The sequence below is a fragment of the Nerophis lumbriciformis genome, linkage group LG20 (assembly GCF_033978685.3).
Source record: "Nerophis lumbriciformis linkage group LG20, RoL_Nlum_v2.1, whole genome shotgun sequence".
Taxonomy (NCBI): domain Eukaryota; kingdom Metazoa; phylum Chordata; class Actinopteri; order Syngnathiformes; family Syngnathidae; genus Nerophis; species Nerophis lumbriciformis.
Genome location: NC_084567.2, coordinates 44,823,633 through 44,846,608, shown reverse-complemented (window position 1 = coordinate 44,846,608; position 22,976 = coordinate 44,823,633). Strand labels below are relative to the sequence as shown.

Genomic DNA, 22,976 nt, shown 5'->3' with positions numbered 1-22,976 from the left:
TCACCAATGCTACAGATGTTACTTGGTGTAGCTCTTGGTAGAGGATAGACACAATAGGGCGTTGCTTTAGTCCACGACTCTGCAAAGAAGTTGTTCAGGGCTTCTGCAGCTTTGTCCTCTTCAACTTCTTGTATTTTGATTGTTCCATCAGTTGATGATTTAGTCCTTTATTTATATAGTCCCACCACTCCTTGGGGTTCTTTTTCTTTAGGTTTTGCATTTCATTTTTATAATATCTAGTCTTTGCCTTGCATATAAGTCTTTGGACGGAGTTTCTGATTTCTCTCCATTTTCCCACTCTCCCCCATTTATTGTGGGCTTTTTGTCTTTTCTTTATAGCTCTCTCTCTCTCTATCATCCATGGTTTGTCCGCATTTGTCATTTTTTTCAGTCGCACAGGCATGCATATGTCCATTGCTGTCTGGATGTAGTTGTTGAAACTTGCTGATGTCCACAGCCTCAAAGCAGTCAGTCATAGCGATGCATGTTGACAGAGCCTCTTTTCTTTCTGTGGTCACTAATCGAGCCCTCCTCCTCTTCACCTGTTCTTTCTGCCCTGTTCTATTCCCTGGGCTCAGCACCAAGCACTTGTGGTCACTTGCACCTAGGGGGGCAAGGGTGGTTGGGGGGCTGTAGAAGTTAGCCATGTTGGTAAAAATCAGATCTAGGGTGGCTTGCCCACGTGTTTGACGTTTAACTATCTGCCGAATATCGGGGTGGGAGGAGGTCAGCATTTTTGTGGGCAGTTTATTGAAATCCCCACCCAAATATAGCTCCATCTGGGGGAAGACGCTTTAATTGTGTCTATGGTGGTTATTAAATACTCCAGGACTTGATCCTGGCACGATTTTTTGTCTGCCCATGGTGGGTGATATAGGTTTCCCACAAATATGGTTGAGACACTGCTGGGGTCCGGTGCGGTTGTATTTCAACCCAAAGTCATCACTCTCCAGGTCCTCTCTTCTCTTTGCCTGCAGTCTCTCATGACAGTACACAGCCACGCCCCCTCCACTTTTTACATTTCTGTCTCTCCTTAATAGTTGCTAGTCCTTGACTGACAACCATTCATCTGGAATATTATTGTGCGCCCACGTCTCAGCAACGCACCCAATGTCTGCATCTAAAGTTTTCAGCAACAGTTCATATTCGTCAGTTTTGTTTAGCAATGACCTCGAGTTGCAGAGAGTTAACTTCGGCATGCGCGGCTTCTCTCGGTCAGGTTTAACACCACATATTTCAGCCAGGACTCTCACCCTAACCCTTCTTTGCATGGGGCTCGCTCTGTCCGTGTCCTTCTGTAACTCTTATTTTCTGCCGCCGGTTTTTACCGTCTTTAGATCCTCGCTAAAGCTGGTGCTTCCTTGGTATCGATGTGACACCAACATCTGCAGTATCGCCCACCTTCCTCAGGGCAATACATGATACTCTGACAAAGTTGTGTAATACATGTCGTGTAATACATGATACTCTGACAATGTTGTGTAATACATGATACTCTAACAATGTTGTGTAATACATGATACTCTAACAATGTTGTGTAATACATTGTCAGATCAAAAGACAAAAAGTTCAAATGAAGTCATTTTCAAGTGTCACTGTCATTCATACTCATTTGCCAAATAAGGACACATTTGTGTTTGTGGTGTAATAATGAATAAATAATGATAATAGCCAGAGGGACAAGCATTTGCCAAATAAGGACACATTTGTGTTTGTGGTGTAATAATGAATAAATAATGATTCTAGCCGGAGGGACAAGCGGTAGAGAAAAGGATGGATGGATCCAGCAGCACAATTGCCATCAAGAGGCAGCGACCTGTCTTTGAGTGACCTCTAGTGGTAGAAAAAGATTGTGCAGCTGTCATATTTCACTAAATGTGTCCAGAATGTTGACTTTTGAAAAACATTCCATTGAAAGATAAGCAAATATGATGATATTGCAGTTTATTGGACACATGCTTGCAGTTAAATGCTTGTTTGAAGAGCTATTTACAGTAAGTGTTAGAGGCCTGATTTACAGTAAGTGTTAGAGACCTGATTTACAGTAAGTGTTAGAGACCTGATGTACAGTAAGTGTTAGAGGCCTGATGTACAGTAAGTGTTAGAGGCCTGATGTACAGTAAGTGTTAGAGACCTGATGTACAGTAAGTGTTAGAGACCTGATGTACAGTAAGTGTTAGAGGCCTGACCTCCACATGGAAGCTGAAATCTCTTGGACTTTATTCCAACAACATGACAAATCCCACAGCAGATTGCTTTGCTTTGTGCCTGTTTTTGTTTTTGGTCAAATGTGCTGATGAGAAAAAGACACACAATGTTTACAAAAGATGCATCAACATAACAATCATCTTTTAGAAAATCATCTTTTTACCGCTCATTTCTCCTCTGATTGCTTCATGGCCAGCTTTAGTGCAATCACTTATTTGTTTACTGTCACCTATTTGTTTACTGTCACTTATTTGTTGACTGTCACTTATTTGTTTACTGTCACCTATTTGTTGACTGTCACTTATTTGTTTACTGTCACTTATTTGTTTACTGTCACCTATTTGTTGACTGTCACTTATTTGTTGACTTTCACTTATTTGTTGACTGTCACTTATTTGTTTACTGTCACTTATTTGTTTACTGTCACTTATTTGTTGACTGTCACTTATTTGTTGACTGTCACTTATTTGTTTACTGTCACTTATTTGTTGACTGTCACTTATTTGTTTACTGTCACCTATTTGTTGACTGTCACTTATTTGTTGACTGTCACTTATTTGTTGACTGTCACTTATTTGTTGACTGTCACTTATTTGTTTACTGTCACTTATTTGTTTACTGTCACTTATTTGTTGACTGTCACTTATTTTTTTACTGTCACTTATTTGTTTATTGTCACTTATTTGTTGACTGTCGCTTATTTGTTTACTGTCACTTATTTGTTGATTGTCACTTATTTGTTTACTGTCACTTATTTGTAGATTGTCACTTATTTTTTGACTGTCACTTATTTGTTTACTGTCACTTCTATGTTGACTGTCCCATATTTGTTTACTGTCACTTATTTGTTGACTGTCGCTTATTTGTTGATTGTCACTTATTTGTTGACTGTCACTTATTTGTTTACTGTCACTTATTTGTTGATTGTCACTTATTTGTTGACTGTCACTTATTTGTTTACTGTCACTTATTTGTTGACTGTCACTTATTTGTTGACTGTCACTTATTTGTTTACTGTCACTTATTTGTTGATTGTCACTTATTTGTTTACTGTCACTTATTTGTAGATTGTCACTTATTTTTTGACTGTCACTTATTTTTTGACTGTCACTTATTTGTTTACTGTCACTTATCTGTTTACTGTCACTTATTTGTTTACTGTCACTTATTTGTTGACTGTCACTTATTTGTTTACTGTCACTTATTTGTTGACTGTCACTTATTTGTTTACTGTCTCTTATTTGTTGACTGTCACTTATTTGTTTTCTGTCTCTTATTTGTTTAAATAAGAAAGTTTGTCAGTGTGAACATGAAATATCTTGTCTTTGCAGTCTATTCAATTGAATATAAGTTGAAAAGGATTTGTTGTATTCTCTTTTTATTTACCATTTACACAACGTGACAACTTCACTGCTTTAGTAGTTTGTATAATAAGTGTTAAAAATATGTCTTTATAAAGATAGCTGGAAGTCCATGAAGTAGTTTGCAGAACAACAAGTCCAATAATAAATAAAGTATGACGTCGGGGAAGACAACTGAAGATGTGTTGTAGTGGTGGCATCACATGATTATTGCCAAATTCCACCCCACCCAAGAGGACATCTCCAATTTAATTGTTGTGCTGAATATTTAGGGATCTTTAACGACTAGTCCTATTAAGAATCCTAAAATCATGTTCTACTACTCCTATGTCAAATAATGTTGTGTACAAAACATTTGCAAAGATGGACTTTTTGGGTGTGATTAGAATATACAAGTGTACCTAATGTTGTGGCCCGTCCAAGCAGTGCTGGTGAAAGTAAAACACACCCGTCACAAAATGTTGGAGGACGCCTAACACTAACTGAATATCATCAATTACCAGGAAAAAATGGACTGCCTTGTGATCCATTTATTGAAAAGATGCATGTTGTTACTAATTCTTGCTTCCTGCTGCTGGGAACACAAATAATAATAATAATAATATTCAGCATTTAATGCTCATGTACATGATCAATCATGTCAAAAAAGAAGTTGCTCATTTTCCTTTCATTGAAAGTCCAAGGAAATGATTGTATGTTATTAACTAGGCATGATTCAATGATGGCTTCTATTGCAGGAGAAAAAGACTTTCCAACACAATAATTAAGACATATTTGCTTCATCAGAAAATACTGAATTGAAATGTGACATTCAGGACCGGCAACATGTCATTTTAGTACAGTACAGAACAAAAATGTCCTCATATTAATCCCTGCATTATCTTAACTGATAAAAAATGTTCCAAGATTTTGAATCCAAACTATTTTGGATGTTTTTGTGTAAAAATGTCTACTTATGTGGAATGATCTTGTCATTTGATTTAAGTGCAAAACTATTTCACAATATATGTATTTTACACTCCTAAGATGCATCAATTGTGCTAAATTGGACCCTCGTACTTAAACACAAGCACCTGTAGAGTCCTGGCCTTCCAGACTTGATCAGCAGTAGAGATGGCCGATAATATCAGCACGCCGATAAATGCGTTAAAATGAAATATCGGAAATTATCGGTATCGTTTTTTTTATTATCGGTATCGTTTTGTTTTTGTTTTTTGTTTTTTTATTAAATCAACATAAAAAAAAAAACAAGATACACTTACAATTAGTGCACCAACCCAAAAAACCTCCTTCTCCCATTTACACTCATTCACACTAAAGGGTTGTTTCTTTCTGTTATTAATATTCTGCTTCCTACATTATATATCAATATATATCAATACAGTCTGCAAAGGATACAGTTAATAATAACAATATATCAATATATATCAATAGAGTCTGCAAGGGATACAGTTAATAATAACAATATATTAATATATATCAATAGAGTCTGCAAGGGATACAGTTAATAATAACAAAATATCAATATATATCAATACAGTCTGCAGGGATACAGTCCGTAAGCCCACATGATTGTGGTCCACTAATAGTACTAACCTTTAACACTTCATTTCACTCATTTTCATTCATTACTAGTTTCTATGTAACTGTTTTTATATTGTTTTACTTTCTTTTTTATTCAAGAAAATGTTTTTAATGTATTTATCTTATTATATTAATTTTTTTTAAAGTACCTTATCTTCACCATACCTGGTTGTCCAAATTAGGCATAATAATGTGTTAATTCCACGACTGTATATATCGGTTGATATCGGTATCGGTTGATATCGGTATCGGTTGATATCGGTATCGGTAATTAAGAGTTGGACAAAATCGGAATATCGGATATCGGTAAAAAGCCATTATCAGACATCCCTAATCAGCAGTGATGATAAATAGATCAAATCATGTCTAACATCAACTACAAACACACTTGGAGCAGTTGATGACCTCCTGGAGGAGAAGTTCTTTCTCATAGTGGTCCCACAGAGTCCTGGAGGAGAAGTTCTTTCTCATAGTGGTCCCACAGAGTCCTGGAGGAGAAGTCCTTTCTCATAGTGGTCCCACAGAGTCCTGGAGGAGAAGTCCTTTCTCGTAGTGGTCCCACAGAGTCCTGGAGGAGAAGTCCTTTCTCATAGTGGTCCCACAGAGTCCTGGAGGAGAAGTCCTTTCTCATAGTGGTCCCACAGAGTCCTGGAGGAGAAGTCCTTTCTCATAGTGGTCCCACAGAGTCTTGGAGGAGAAGTCCTTTCTCGTAGTGGTCCCACAGAGTCCTGGAGGAGAAGTCCTTTCTCGTAGTGGTCCCACAGAGTCCTGGAGGAGAAGTCCTTTCTCATAGTGGTCCCACAGAGTCCTGGAGGAAAAGTCCTTTCTCATAGTGGTCCCACAGAGTCCTGGAGGAGAAGTCCTTTCTCATAGTGGTCCCACAGAGTCCTGGAGGAGAAGTCCTTTCTCATAGTGGTCCCACAGAGTCCTGGAGGAGAAGTCCTTTCTCATAGTGGTCCCATAGAGTCTTGGAGGAGAAGTCCTTTCTCGTAGTGGTCCCACAGAGTCCTGGAGGAGAAGTCCTTTCTCGTAGTGGTCCCACAGAGTCCTGGAGGAGAAGTCCTTTCTCAGAGTGGTCCCAGAGAGTCCTGGGACTCCTGCTCGTTGGCCAGTATCCTTCTTCCATTGTCGCAGTAGCTCCGGTTTGGTAGGAAGGACAATCTGTAAGAAAAACAAAGGCTGCAAAAATATGGATTCCAGTGGGAGAAGGAAAATATGAAACAACTAGTCGTGGAAACACAAGAACATGAAGAAACACTTCACTGTTTTGTTGGCCACATGATCAGTGCTTCTCTAACCTAAGTACCACCATCATGTAGTAGACCCAAGTATTCATTAAGTACCACCATCATGACAACATTAAATACAGTAGTGTAGTAGACCTAAGTATTCATGAAGTAAATTAGGGTATTTTGAGAGGTGAAGTGGGACTAAGTAGGACATCCCTAAAGGTCTAGGTGAGACTAAGTAGGACATCCCTGAAGGCCTAGGCGAGCCTAAGTAGGACATCCCTGAAGGCCTAGGTGAGACTAAGTAGGACATCCTGAAGACCTAGGTGAGACTAAGTAGGACATCCCTGAAGGCCTAGGTGAGACTAAGTAGGACATCCTGAAGACCTAGGTGAGACTAAGTAGGACATCCCTGAAGGCCTAGGTGAGACTAAGTAGGACATCTCTGAAGGCCTAGGTGAGACTAAGTAGGACATCCTGAAGGCTTAGTTGAGACTAAGTAGGACATCCTGAAGGCCTATAGGTGAGACTAAGTAGGACATCCCTGAAGGCCTAGGTGAAAGGCACAGCCCATCCATCCATCCATTTTGTACCGCTTATTCCCTTTGGGGTCGCGGGGGGCGCTGGAGCCTATCTCAGCTACAATCAGGCGGAAGGCGGGGTACACCCTGGACAAGTCGCTACCTCATCGCAGGGCCAACACAGATAGACAGACAACATTCACACTCACATTCACACACTAGGGCCAATTTAGTGTTGCCAATCAACCTATCCCCAGGTGCATGTCTTTGGAGGTGGGAGGGGCCTATCCCCAGGTGTATGTCTTTGGAGGTGGGAGGGGCCTATCCCCAGGTGCATGTCTTTGGAGGTGGGAGGAAGCCGGAGTAGAACCCACGCAGTCATGGGGAGAACATGCAAACTCCACACAGAAAGATCTTGAGGCCGGGATTGAACTCAGGACAGAAAGACACAGAATGATAATAAACACCTTCTATTCAATGTGGTCCATGCAGCTTGGAAATGAGCCTGATACTGAAAGACTAATTTCATGCACAGTCCATGTCACTAATGAGCTTGATACTGGAAGACTAATTTCATGCACAGTCCATGTCACTAATGAGCCTGATACTGGAAGACTAATTTCATGCACAGTCCATGTCACTAAGCCTAATGTAACGCAGGTGTCAAATCCATACCTTTTGCAGTGACTGCTTTTATCTTGCTTTCTATTTACTCTTTGCGCTCTTCCTAGTCACGTGACCGCCACAGTCCAATCAGCTTTGGTTATAAGCCGGCAGCAGGAAGTGGCCAGTAGACAGAACTTGAGGGGAAACCGATTGTATTTCTGCTCGAGAGCCAGAGTTTTTTGTCATGAAGCTGTGTGTGACTGGAGAAGAGTTGGCCAGGCTTCTCTTTTTGATGACGAGCAAAGGAAAAGAAGCATCTAGTCCAAGGATGGTTCTTGGAAGATTCCAGCCAGGAACCCCACCACCTGTTCTGGTAGGAGGCTCTCCAGCTGACCCTTTACATTTGTTCATCTTTAACCTGCAGTACATGGACTGTACCGCCATCCTTTTTTTCTACAACTTTATTAAGTCTGAACTGAGATTTTTTACAAGATCCAGAGACACGAATTAATGGACTTAGAATTGTATATATGTACGTATATAGTAATTGTGTTGTTTTCCAAATTGCTTTCATGTTGAATGGCCATTCAACTCATTGTTGTGTTTATATCTGATGTCCATCACTAAATGTAACCTATATGTGCTACAAATCAATGCAATATATATATGGCGTGTTATGGGCTAGGAACAGAGACTAGGGTTTGGACTCTGAGAGAGAGGCAGAGCTTGAATTGCAGTGTGGTTGACATCGTGTATTAGACAATTAGTGATGGACATCAGATATATACACAACAATGAGTTGAATGGCCATTCAACATGAAAGCAATTTGGAAAGCAACACAATTACTATATACGTACATATACACAATTCTAAGTCCATTAATTCGTGTCTCTGGATCTTGTAAAAAATCTCAGTTCAGACTTAATAAAGTTGTAGAAAAAAAGGATGGCGGTACAGTCCATGTACTGCAGGTTAAAGATGAACAAATGTAAAGGGTCGGCTGGAGAGCCTCCTACCAGAACAGGTGGTGGGGTTCCTGGCTGGAATCTTCCAAGAACCATCCTTGGACTAGATGCTTCTTTTCCTTTGCTCGTCATCAAAAAGAGAAGCCTGGCCAACTCTTCTCCAGTCACACACAGCTTCATGACAAAAACTCTGGCTCTCGAGCAGAAATACAATCGGTTTCCCCTCAAGTTCTGTCTACTGGCCACTTCCTGCTACCGGCTTATAAGCACAGCTAATTGGACTGTGGCGGTCACGTGACTAGGAAGAGCGCAAAGAGTAAAAATAAAGCAAGATAATAGCAGTCACTGCAATAGGTATGGATTTGACACCAACTTCCACCAAGTTCCACCAAGCAGCTCCAACACTGTGAGTGTGTGGGCGTCACCAGCCTGAACTGGAATGTTCTTACACTTCTGTTTTCTGTCCAAGGAGAATGTTTACTATCCAAACAAGAAGTTCTGCTCCTTGAAGTTGAGCACTAAACAGCTTTAGGGAGGATTTAGTGTCCAACTATGACATCCTGTTAGTGATCAGGAGGGAACTTGTCATCTTCATCACACACAAATAACTTGTCATCTTCATCACACACAAATAACTTGTCATCTTCATCACACACTAATAACTTGTCATCTTCATCACACACTAATAACTTGTCATCTTCATCACACACTAATAACTTGTCATCTTCATCACACACAAATAAGTCACAACATCAAGAATACTCAAATATATGTGATGTACAACATGGTTTGTTCTTCATTTAACCTCATATTCCACATGGAAGTCTTCTATTTATTATTCATTTATGAGCTCATTTGACAAGAACACGGCTCATAAATAATCACAGCTGTGATCATTAATACGCTGTGACTATCACACTGATGATAAGATGCTGGCCAGACATCACAAATGTAGAACAAAAAAGAAAAAGAGGTGAAGATATTAAAGCCGGGAGTGAAATATTTGCATGGATATTATGTTTGTGTTCTCATATTAAGTTTGTGTTCTCATATTAAGTTTGTGTTCTCATATTAAGTTTGTGTTCTCACGATAAAATACAGCTTTTTTTTTTCTTTCTTCCTATTTCAGTGATTTCATTTTTGGGGAGAAAAATGTGAAGTCTAAAAGTAACAAACTGGTGCCAGAAGTTACTTTTAAATCCATTTGCATACAAATTGTGTTAAACAGAGCTTTCATTTTTAATATATTTCCAATAAATATTTATATTTCACACAGAATTAGTGACTCATAAGCAATATTGTCAAACATGTACAGTATATGTATAGTACATGTACTATACATACACTGTACATATACTGTACATGTACTGTAGATATAGTGTACATATACTATACATGTACTGTACATGTACTATACATATACTGTACCTATACTGTACATGTACTATACATATACTGTACCTATACTGTACATATAGTGTACATATAGTGTACCTATAGTGTACATATATGGTATGGTTAATGGCTAGACACAAGCATGAAGCTTTAAGGCCAAAGGAGATGTTTGGAGCAGCAGATAAATGAAAGATATTCTTCCAACATGAAACGAGTGGAATGCTGAGTATAAATCTCTGCTGGGACATCAGAGATGAGTCATTAGTCATTAGTCATTAACTGTCCAACTTTTTGCTCTAAGACAGCTTTATATGGTCAAAAAAGTAGAAAAAAAGCAAATTCCCCCACAAACAGAACATTCCTCAAAGTCAGAAAAAGGTTATTTTGGAGAAGTGATCACAGATGAGCTTTTAAAGACACCTCAGGGATGTTCTGACAAATCATCCTTTTAAGTCCTTTTAAGTCTTCACTGTCCTACTGGATCTCATAAAGAGGAATGACAAACACAAAGCAGGACCAACACACAAGTCATTATTAGTGATCTTCACACACAAGTCATTATTAGTGATCTTCACACACAAGTCATTATTAGTGCTTCTTCACACAGAAGTCATTATTAGTGATCTTCACACAGAAGTCATTATTAGTGCTTCTTTACACAGAAGTCATTATTAGTGATCTTCACACAGAAGTCATTATTAGTGCTTCTTCACACAGAAGTCATTATTAGTGCTTCTTTACACAGAAGTCATTATTAGTGATCTTCACACAGAAGTCATTATTAGTGCTTCTTTACACAGAAGTCATTATTAGTGCTTCTTTACACAGAAGTCATTATTAGTGCTTCTTCACACAGAAGTCATTATTAGTGCTTCTTTACACAGAAGTCATTGTTAGTGCTTCTTCACACAGAAGTCATTATTAGTGATCTTCACACAGAAGTCATTGTTAGTGCTTCTTCACACAGAAGTCATTATTAGTGCTTCTTTACACAGAAGTCATTATTAGTGATCTTCACACAGAAGTCATTATTAGTGCTTCTTCACACAGAAGTCATTATTAGTGATCTTCACACAGAAGTCATTATTAGTGATCTTCACACAGAAGTCATTATTAGTGATCTTCACACACAAGTCATTATTAGTGATCTTCACACACAAGTCATTATTTGTGCTTCTTTACACAGAAGTCATTATTAGTGCTTCTTCACACACAAGTCATTATTAGTGATCTTCACACACAAGTCATTATTAGTGATCTTCACACACAAGTCATTATTAGTGATCTTCACACGCACGTCATTATTAGTGATCTTCACACACAAGTCATTATTAGTGATCTTCACACACAAGTCATTATTAGTGATCTTCACACACAAGTCATTATTAGTGCTTCTTCACACATAAATCAGAATCAGAATAGTTTTTATTGCCATTGTTTGAGAAGGGGTTCACAAACCAGGAATAGTTGTTGGTGCAACAGGAAAGACATAAAACACAGAATAGAATAACATGAGCTGTAACTGAGCTATCAGATCTAGTTATTGTTCATGTGTCTGATGGCGGAGGGGAGAGAAGTGTTGAGGTGTGGGTCTGGATGGACCGTAGTCTCCTGCCTGAGGGGAGAGGGGAGAATAGTTTGTGTTTTGTGCAGCCAATCACCTTCTCAGCAGCACGTACCATGCGCTGCAGTCCATGCTTATCCTGGACTGTGGCGCCGGGGAACCACACGGTGATGGAGGAGGTGAGGATGGACTCCATGATGGCTGAGTAAAACTGCACCAGCATCTCGGTCGGCACCTTAAGCTGCCGCAGGAAGTACATCCTCTGCTGGGCCTTCTTGATGAGGGAGCTGATGGTCAGCTCCCTCTTGAGATCCCGGGTGATGGTGGTGCCCAAGAAACGGAAGGAGTCCACAATGGAGACGGGGGTGGGAGAGTCAATCAGGGTGAGGGGGGGATGGTGGGGCTTTGACTTTCCTGAAGTCCATGATCATCTCCACTGTTTTCTGGGCGTTCAGCTCCAGGTTGTTGAGGCTGCACCAGGACGCCTCTCTCCTGTAGGCGGTCTCATCGCCATCCGAGATGAGCCTGATGAGGGTAGTGTCATCCGCAAACTTGAGCAGCTTTACGGACTGGTGACTGGAGGTGCAGCAGTTTGTATACAGGAAGAAGAGCCAGGGGGAAAGTACGCAGCCCTGAGGAGTACCAGTGTTCGTGGTTCGACTGTCCGAGACAATCTTTCCCAGCCGCACGTGCTGTCTTCGGTCTGTCAGGAAGTCATTGATCCAACTGCAGAGGCAGTTGGGCACGCTGAGCTGGTAGAGCTCGTCTCGTAGCAGTCCAGGGAGGATGGTGTTGAAGGCAGAGCTGAAGTCCACAAACAGGATCCTAGCGTAGGTTCTTGGGGAGTCCAGATGCTCCAGGATGAAGTGGAGGGCCAGGTTCACTGCATCATCCACAGACCTGTTGGCTCTGTAGGCAAACTGCAGTGGGTCCAGGAGGGGGGCGGTGATGTCCTTGAGGTGGGGCAGGACCAAGCGCTCAAAGGACTTCATGACCACAGACGTCAGCGCAACCGGCCTGTAGTCATTAAGTCCTGTGACCCGTGCTTTCTTGGGGACAGGGACAATGGTGGAGGTCTTAAAGCAGTCATTTTCATACTTTTAAAAAAACTATCAAACACAATCTTTTGCACTTTTTCAAATAAATGTTGGTGATTTGTAGTGTTATCTCCAGCTAAAGGAGAGCCATATCATGTTCTCCTCTTCTTGTGCTTGAGCCATGAGTGTGTTGTCAAAACAGATTCTCTTCTTTCAGCTCATTTTCATGTCAAGGTCCTGCAGGACTTCCTAGTTCCACTCAACACTTCTAGTTTCCACTTGCATGAACTTTACGTCTACTTTTAGTCCCTACATTCAAATGACAGCAACCATTTCCAGCTTTTTGTCCATGGATGGTCACAGCGGAGAAACAAAAACTTGTCTTCACAGTGGAAAAACATCTTTTCTTTGGAGGCGTTTCAAGCGCTGCAAGGCACTTGACTGAAAGCTTTGCACCCGAGAGAGATGGACACAAGAGATAGGAGACCTTTGTGTTCCTTTCATTTGCTTCTAATATCCTCTGAGAACAGGAAACACTCCTATCTTTTTGCCTTCGGAGCTGCAAAAGTGAGAAAAAGCTGCAGCATTGATGGCGATCAGAATCAGAAGAGTTTTTATTTGAAAGGTTTAAGCAAATTAAATATTAACTGTGAAACTACTTTGTGATTTATTGTGGAGATTTGTGTAGGGGTCCACTTGGAGGAACACATGATGCTGCAGAGTCAAACAACTTGCACTGAGCCTGGTCTATAAAATCCGCTACACCTCCCTGATACCCAAGTACATGTCAAACTACTTCCTTAACCGCCATAACCACAACACCAGGGGGAGCTCCACTAACCACGTTAAACCCAGATTCCCATCTATCAAAGGTCTTAACTCATTCTCTTTGTATGCCACATCAATGTGGAATGCACTCCCAACAGGTGTAAAAGAAAGTGCATCTCTATCCTCCTTCAAAACCGCAATAAAAGTTCACCTCCAGGCAGCTACAACCCTAAACTAACACCCTCCCCGGATTGCTAATAATCAAATGTAAACAATCAAATGCAGATACTTTTCTTATGCCTTCTGATCTCTCTCTCTCTCTCTCTCTCTCTGCCCACTACTTGCTGTCCATATCCTACCAAGTCAGACCTACACTGTTCCAATATCCATGTCTCTGTTCTCAATTGTTGATGACTGATGATAACAACCATCCCCGGGAGGAGCTGGACTAAGTGGCTGGGGAGAGGGAAGTCTGGGCTTCCCTGCTTAGGCTGCTGCCCCCGCGACCCGACCTCGGATAAGCGGAAGAAGATGGATGGATGGATGGATGGCTTGAAAAAGAAATGGTCCTACTTTGCAATGATTCCTCAGACAGAATGTTAGTGTTAGGGTCCAAGCATGTGGAGTGTTTCCTGCACAAATGGAGTTGTCGCTCATTAACACTCACAATTAAAAGAGCAAGCTGGTGTTGCCAACTTATTAGCTATTTTTAGCCAGTAATAAGACACCTCCAGATACTTGTATATCTTTTTTTTACTAACAGCAACATTTTCATGTAGAAACATTTGGGGATTCAGACATTAAAGCACATCAGACTCCTCCCCATCTGTAACAACCCTCACAGGGGGCTCAGTTTTATTTGTGACATTAAAATCAACAAAAGTACATTTGTAGTTATAAGACTTTTTAAAATTCAATTTTTGCAACAGTCTCACTGCCAATTATGCAAATTTACCAATTGTGTCAATAAGATTGATTCAATTAAAGAAGGAGGAGCTTGAGCTGCTTCTGCTGTATTGCTTTTCAGTTCATGACAGTTATAAATCATGACTATCACCTGTATAGTAAGAGGTCACCTGTATAGTAGGAGGTCACCTGTATAGTAAGAGGTCACCTGTATAGTAGGAGGTCACCTGTATAGTAGGAGGTCACCTGTATAGTAGGAGGTCACCTGTATAGTAGGAGGTCACCTGTATAGTAGGAGGTCACCTGTATAGTAGGAGGGCACCTGTATAGTAGGAGGTCACCTGCATAGTAGGAGGGCACCTGTATAGTAGGAGGTCACCTATATAGTAGGAGGTCACCTGTATAGTAGGAGGGCACCTGTATAGTAGGAGGTCACCTGTATAGTAGGAGGTCACCTGTATAGTAGGAGGGCACCTGTATAGTAGGAGGTCACCTGTATAGTAGGAGGTCACCTGTATAGTAGAAGGTCAGGTGTATAACTATAGAGGAGGTTGTGGCACCAAGCTGAGAAGTTGGTGAACTTTGAAAATACGCTAGCAACTAGATCGTATACGGCTGTAATGTTGGCTGTCATCAAAGAAAATGCAGCATTGGGCCATCACAACATTGCTAAGAAACGTTTTATATCTGGGGATCATTCTGAATGTAACAAGTACTGAAAGATACAAGCATCCCATCAGTCTCAGTGAACGTGTGCATTGTAAGTCACAGTTTTATGGTCTTATTTGAAGTGTTAGCTATAGTGCTACATGATCAATCAATCAATCAATCAATGTTTATTTATATAGCCCTAAATCACAAGTGTCTCAAAGGGCTGCACAAGCCACAACCACATCCTGGGTTCAGATCCCACATCGTTGTAAGGCTCTCAAATACAAATACTTCCTCCATCCTTGGCTGTTATGGAGTTGCAGAAGATGATGGATGAAGAACTTTAGTATCTCCCGCTTGCAGAAAAAAGCAAGACTCTGCAATTGTCAAAAACAAAAACAATTGCATGTCCACAAACTTGTATTTCATTCATTGGCCGTGTGGTTTTAGTCCATGTAGTCCTTTCAGAATCTAAAGGGACTTATAATAGATTTACATCATGTGTTCATTTCTCCTTAAATCCTGAAAGCTATTTGCTAGATCTTCTATCCAATAAAGAAGACTGTTTGTATTTCATCAACTTGGATTACAGTCAATTTGACTTGCACTTTTATTTGGCTTCTGCGGTGATGTTGGACGCCTTCTGCACTTCCACTTTGCAACTCTGTCAGTTAGTCCTGGTAGAAGCAGATAATAATAATACTAAGCCCAAAAGCAGTCAAGTTGTGTAAATGCTCAATAAAAAGAGAATACAACAAATCCTTTTCAACTTATATTCAATTGAATAGACAAGATATTTCTTTTTCACATGAGAAACTTCCTTTTTTTTTGCAAATATTAGCTCATTTGACATTTGATGGCTGCAACATGTTTCAAAAAAGCTGGCACAAGTGGCAAAAAAGAGTGAGAAAGTTGAGGAATGCTCATCAAAGACTTATCACAAATTCTATTCCATTTTTGTGAGAAGACCCTCGGTAGTTTGTGCAACAAGAGTTATGTTTATTCTTCCATATAAACAAAGACAGGGTGTGGTATAATGAAGGATGTGTGACACCTGCTAATCACATCCTGGATGTGACTTGAGCCTGTTTGACCTCTGCTGCAGTCTTATTGCATCAACTGTTGCAGGAGATGCACAGTAGATATTAAACATTGCATTAGATCAGTGACGTGCGGTGAGGTTGATGACTGGTGAGGCACTGACTTCATCACAGTCAGATTTACAAACATATGAACCCTAAAGAGTATCTTATTCACCATTTGATTGGCAGCAGTTAACGGGTTATGTTTAAAAGCTCATACCAGCATTCTTCCCTGCTTGGCACTCAGCATCAAGGCTTGGAATTGGGGGTTAAATCACCAAAAATGATTCCCGGGCGCGGCGCCGCTGCTGCCCACTGCTCCCCTCACCTCCCAGGGGGTGATCAAGGGGATGGGTCAAATGCAGAGGACAGATTTCATTACACCTAGTGTGTGTGTGACAATCATTGCTACTTTAACTTAACTTTAACTTTACACATACAAACTGTAGCACACAAAAAAGCACATTTAATTAAAAAAAAACGTTATTATGGTCTTACCTTTACTTACAAGTGTGGGAACAGTGGTGTTGGTGTTGGAGGAGTTGTGAATGAATGAAATATGAAATCCATGCTGCAGTCTGCAGGTGTACCTAATGCTGTGTCCTTGCAGTCGTTCACGGCTCCTCCGGCGCGAGCAATGTTGTTTTTGCACTTTTTGGCTTCTTGTTAAGTGACTTTTTTGGGTGGATTCGGTCTTGCACATGGAGGGTTTGGGTGTGGGCTTTGGTTGGTGTGGCGCTCCCGTCGGGGGGTGCATTCTGCGGCACCAGGAGGCAGGATTACGCGAGCCTCAGCCAGTGCGTCTTCGCAGCCGTTTTATGATTGCTCAGCACAAGAAATAAGTTACACACATACAGTTGTTGACAAAATACACTGTACATTATATACATCAGCTAACTTAACTATGGAAATGTATAATATAATTCATATAGCAATACAGTCTCACTGCACAGCAGGCCAGCAATTAGCCCAGTCATTGCGCAATCCATGTTGAGGCACTGAGTGGCGTGCCTCAACTGGCTGCTGTTCACCGCACCGTCTCTTCTCAGTATTTGAACGGCAAATGTGAAAATTCAGCGATTTTGAATAAAAATAATCTAAAACTGGTGAAGTTAAATGGAAAATAACCTTATAGTATAATCACTGGGTACATATAACAATTTAATAGATTTTTTTTCTTTTTACATTTTTTTTCTTTCCATGATGGCAGGTGAGGCCCCGCCTCACCTGCCTCCAGTGACCGCACGTCACTGCATTAGATGCACAGTAGATATCAAACATTGCATTAGATGTACAGTAGATATCAAACAGTGTGCAGCTGCAGTATTTATGGATCATGTGACACAATTAATCCTAAACGCTTCATTAATGGTTTAGAATGGTTTAGAATGAGAGGGTTGGTCTTGAGCTGGGTAAGAAGCTACTTAACCAACAGGAAGCAATACGTGAAATATTTCAAGAGTGCTCAATATATCTTGTGGCGTACCCCAGGGATCAATACTGGGACCAAATCATTCAATCTCTACATAAAGAACATTTGTAAAGTTACAAAGGACTTGAAGTTCATGTTATTTGCAGACGTCACGACTGCGTTTTTGTTCAGGGAAAAACACAAAGAATCCAAGAGAATAATAACAGAAGATTAAAAAGATGCTTTGACAAAAAGAGATTATCTTTGAATGTCAGTAAAAGTCAAATCATGCTTTCTGGTAAGAGTAGAACTAAAAGTCAAAGACAAATACAAATGGACAGAATAGAAATGAAAAGAGTAGATGCAATCAAATGTAATAATAGATGACAACATGAACTTGAAATATAAAGAATATGCAACATAAGTTGGCAAGAAATATTTCAATAATGAAGAAAGCAAAGTATTTTCTAACCCAAAAATGACTTCATATTGTCTACTGTGTTGCATATCTGATGATTGTGTGGAAATAACTACAAATGTACACTTCATTCACTAACTGTGTCACACAAAGATTAGTTAGAATAATACATTATGTTGGATATAAAGAACTCTTTACGGAATAAAACAATGAAATTCTATGATTTAGTGCGTTTGCAAACAGCTAAAAGTAAGCACAAAACAAAGTAAATCCTCCTACTGAAGAATGTACAACAATTTCTTCTCAGAAAAGGAGGATAAATATAACCTGAGAGAAAAATCCAACTTAAAACATGTGTATGCACGTACAACACTTCAAACCTTCAGCATATCATTATGTGGAATTACATGATGGAATGGATTAAGCAAAGAAGTCAAACTTTGTGATGGAGCACATTGAAACTGTTCAAAATAAACGTCAACAGTATATATAAGTAACTCTATAGTCTACTAAAGTAACATCTGTGATGTAACACATTGAAACTGTTGAAAATAATATACTTATATATATATATTCAATCACACATTTGTGTAATTTCCCCATGTGTTGTGTTCAGGGTCTTATTCATGGAGTTTGCAAACATGAACAAAAACGACAACAAAAACAGATTTTGAGAATAAAAAAATCTTGTCATTGTTCAAAGGCTTCTATTCATTATTTTAATTCTCCTGAAGGAATCAATAAAGTACTATCTTAAAGTTAAAGTTAAAGTAGCAATGATTGTCACACACACACTAGGTGTGATGAAATGTGTCCTCTGCATTTGACCCATCCCCTTGATCACCCCCTGGGAGGTGAGGGGAGCAGTGGGCAGCAGCGGCGCCGCGCCCGGGAATCATTTTTGGTGATTTAACCCCCAATTCCAAGCCTTGATGCTGAGTGCCAAGCAGGGAGGTAATGGTTTCCATTTTTTTGTAGTCTTTGGTATGACTCGGCCGGGGTTTGAACTATCTATCTATCTATTTGTGTTCCTGCCAATGCATTTGCCTTCAATTGTCGCACTCTCCTTTCCTCCTGACTGCCAGTGTCCGTGACACTCATGTGATGGATGCACATGATGGCAGCACACGTTAGAAGGCACCATCAGGAGAGTTTATAGCTCATCAAACAACAGCTGGAAGTCCAGTTAATGATGAGCATAGAAGGACAAACATGAACTTACAATTCAACTGTGGGCTTTATTTCTAAACAACAACAAGATAAAAACAGAGCAAATAATCCATCAAAAGTGGAGAGCTCATCCCCAAATGTGAACCAATCAAGTTCCTAAATGGAGGTTCCAGTGTACATCTCAGTACCAGAACAATCCAAAGGATGACAAAAGTGCTGAAAGCCGTCACACATTTTTCTGCCCGTCCTGCTTGCGTCCTTCATGAGATTAGCGGGAAAAGAGGTCGGTCATGCTAGCCGCTCACGTCGCCATGGCGATGGGCGATAGCTCAAACCCTTTGAGGCCTTTGAGGCTGGCGAGAGATGTGATGTTTCTAATGAAGTTAGCATTTATTCCAGCGTGGATCGCTCAGCTGAGGCTAAAGTCCCTCGGCTGCGTTCAGAAGGTCTTTGCTGGATCCTCAGCTGAGGCTAAAGTCCCCCGGCTGCGTTCAGAAGGTCTTTGCTGGATCCTCAGCTGAGGCTAAAGTCCCCCGGCTGCGTTCAGAAGGTCTTTGCTGGATCCTCAGCTGAGGCTAAAGTCCCCCGGCTGCGTTCAGAAGGTCTTTGCTGGATCCTCAGACTCCAGGGAGTCAACATCTTGACATTTTCTCAGAAGAAAATATCTTGCTTGTGTAAAAGTAGACTTGTGACGTGAGGCCCAGGTGTTCATTAGAAACAAAGACTTTCACATTTAGCACTCATTTCTTTTTTACACATTACATTTCATCTTCTTTTTAATTGGCTAAAAGCATTTATGACCAATTAATTTTGTCGAATGTTTTACTAAACTTGACTTAGAACCTATCGTAAATAATAGCAGATCATTTAAGTGGATTTAAACAATTCCCAAAAGGCTACTCAGGGTAAATAGTTTATCACCAACATACTTGTAAAAATATATCATTATATTTACTCTTTATTATTTATATGTCTGTTATCAAAAACAAAAAAGCATCTCTGTGGAAAGAAGGAAATGTGAGTGAGTATTAATTGTAAGTGTGCTGTTTGCTATCCACAGCGAAACTACATCAACACATTCTTCATTCAACTGTGCAAAACTACAAGAACAAGCAACATTCATTCACACTTTTTACATCCAGAAACACCCACCAAGTGCTCAGTTTCCACACCTTTTCAAGTGTAGTCTCTAATTCTGTAGCAACATTCTCTATTGTCTCTGTCCCTCCTGTATATGATCTCCCCAGGGTGCCCCAAGAGGATGACATCATGGACTCATCACTCCAGAGACACCAAAAGGCTTTATGGAGGGTCGAATGTGACACAATTCAATAAATAAATCATTTAGAAAATAATGACTTAAATGTGTCATTAATCAATTAAATCAATAAATTAACATTGAATAAATACATTAAATTGTGAAATATATCATCAAAATAAACTAGTTAAATCATGAATTGATTAAATGATAAATATTTAAATTATACTTATAATTATTAATGACACATTTAAACAATAATTATTTATATATTGATTTGTGTTTTTTTCCATTTGGCCCTCCAAAAGGTTTTACCTTGACCCTTTTTCTCAAGATACAATTGAAATGTTAATGAAATATAAGCAGGACATAGGAAGAGTGAAAGTAGGATTTGGGTTTCAATCAAAGAACAATAAATGATCAATCAGCTTTGTGCTCCACCAAACATTGATTGAGAAATGCTTCTCACTTCTCAAGTTCACAATGACCTGCTCAAATATCCATCCATTTTCTACCGCTTGTCCCTTTCGGAGATGTTCAAACTCCATTTAGCTTCTTTGGACATGTTAAAAGGCTGCGACATAATAAAGGTGACATTGGTTTGATACCCAAAACATAAAAGTAAGGTATATAAAAAAAAAGGCCTTTCTGGCCAAGCGACATATTCAAGTTTATTTATCATCAAATGTGATACATTAGAGTTATAATCACAGTTCTTTCTGTTTCCAACAATACTTAAGATCTCAACACCTTTTCCTCATTTCTGTCAAATTTAGAAACAGTCATTTTCCAACTTCCTTATCACGATCATTCTCTAATTCCAAGACAAATGTTATTCTGCAGCAAACACGGCGTGGACAAGATCCATGAGAGCGGTGATGATGTCATGGTTAGGAGATAAGGTCCATTCAGGATGGAGGAACTGAACTAGATTTAGTGTCCAGGAAGACTTTGACATGCTGAGTTGTAGTTTGTTATGCAGCAGCTTGCATAATAGCCTTTTGGCTTACCTTTACATAGGATGTTGCATAATAGCCTTTTGGCTTACCTTTACATGGGATGTTGCATAATAGCCTTTTGGCTTACCTTTACATAGGATGTTGCATAATAGCCTTTTGGCTTACCTTTACATGGGATACTTTGTTGACTTCACCTTTTTTCATACCACTTTATTGCTTGACTTTCATTCTGGAGTTCAGCCTCTTTGAGGTTCTCATGGCAGAAAGAAGCTGATAAAGATAATCATAGATTTAACTGGGTTAGCAACATGCTACATGTCAACAAGCTAAAGCCATGACTATTTGTTTATTCACCTTTAACGCCACATACCAAAGACTATAAAAATGAGAGCCATTACTTCCCTGCTTGGCACTCAGCATCAAGGCTTGGAATTGGGGGTTAAATCCTCAAAAATGATTCCCGGGCGCGACCACAGCTGCTGCCCACTGCTCCCCTCACCTCCCAGGGGGGTCAATCATTGATACTTTAACTTTAACTTAACATTGAACCAACTGAACAAGATAAGTATGCTTCATGTACAATGATGATGTCATTCATTTAGTCGAACTGTATTATTTGAATGTTACTAATGATGTCATTCATTTAGTCTAACTGTATTATTAATTCCATTTCTGTGCAGAGTCACAGGAATATCATTTAAATCAATCATTAGACCAAAAACAAGCAAAATATGGACATAAAGAACAATCATTTTCTCTGGAAAAAAGTCTAATAATGATGGGTACATGTAATGTTAGGCTTTATTATGATGTGCATTTTATGCTGGATTTTCCTCTTTTACAAAAATATTAGCAATTTAGGGTGAATGATGTTTGTGAAAATACAACCCCAGCCTATTTTTTGGAAATATATAACTTTTGGAAACAAAAAATCTGGGTATTTCCCAGGAATGCTAACTGGGGACAAATTGGCTCTTGTTCACGCACACGCACACACACACACACACACACACACACACACACACACACACACACACACACACACACACACACACACACACACACACACACACACACACTACTATTGTAGCCCAAGAACCATTCAAAAATAGCTACCGTAGTAAATAAATCTCAAGTTACTCAATGCTTGAGTGTGTTTTGTTTTTTAACGGACTACTGACTTACGCAAGTAACTATTTTGATGACTACTTTTTACTTGTACTTGAGTCATGCTACTATAAAGTAAAGGTACTCTTACTTGAGTACAATTTTTGATTCTCCCCACCTCCGTAAATGACCTGGACTATAATGGAAACGGGCAACATATTCCACAAACATGACACAGAAGTCTGTATTTTGCTATGAAGTCATGCAATTATGATCCTAAAGTCATTCTAAAATCAACCAAATAGTCACGTTTGTAGGTCAAACATAAGCAGCTAATATAATCCTGCAAAAAGCTCACCTTGTAGTCTACAAGTCACTTCAAGTCCATAGTGGACGTATTGATGTGTATATATATATGTATATATATATATATATATATATATATATATATATATATATATATATATATATATATATATATATATATATATATATATATATATATATACACATACATTTCTAGTCCATAGTGGGCCCAACACAGTACCTCCAGGATGTGATGACTGACTAGAACTATTATTGGCCTGAGCCCTGTCAGATCTACATCTACATCTATGTGAGCCTCACAAGTCTACACTGGCCAAAGATCACAGCCACTTTCCCTGTGGGATTTGTAACTATGAGAATGAAGAATGTTTTGTAGCTGAAGATGCACATGACTACTAGATAACTATGAGAATGAAGAATGTTTTGTAGCTGAAGATGCACATGACTA

The 22,976-nt window shown here is 39.6% G+C and overlaps 1 protein-coding gene across 1 annotated transcript in view; it reads right to left on the bottom strand.

Moving 5' to 3' along the window:
- Window positions 1–5,138: 5,138 nt before the first annotated feature.
- LOC133619707 (5-hydroxytryptamine receptor 4) overlaps window positions 5,139–22,976 on the bottom strand; it is a 36,528-nt gene continuing 18,690 nt past the window's right edge. Inside the window, exon 8 of the mRNA XM_061980934.2 lies at window positions 5,139–6,314. Within this exon, the coding sequence (XP_061836918.2) occupies window positions 6,221–6,314 (94 nt within the window). The 3' untranslated portion in view covers window positions 5,139–6,220. The remainder of the gene's footprint in view (window positions 6,315–22,976) is intronic.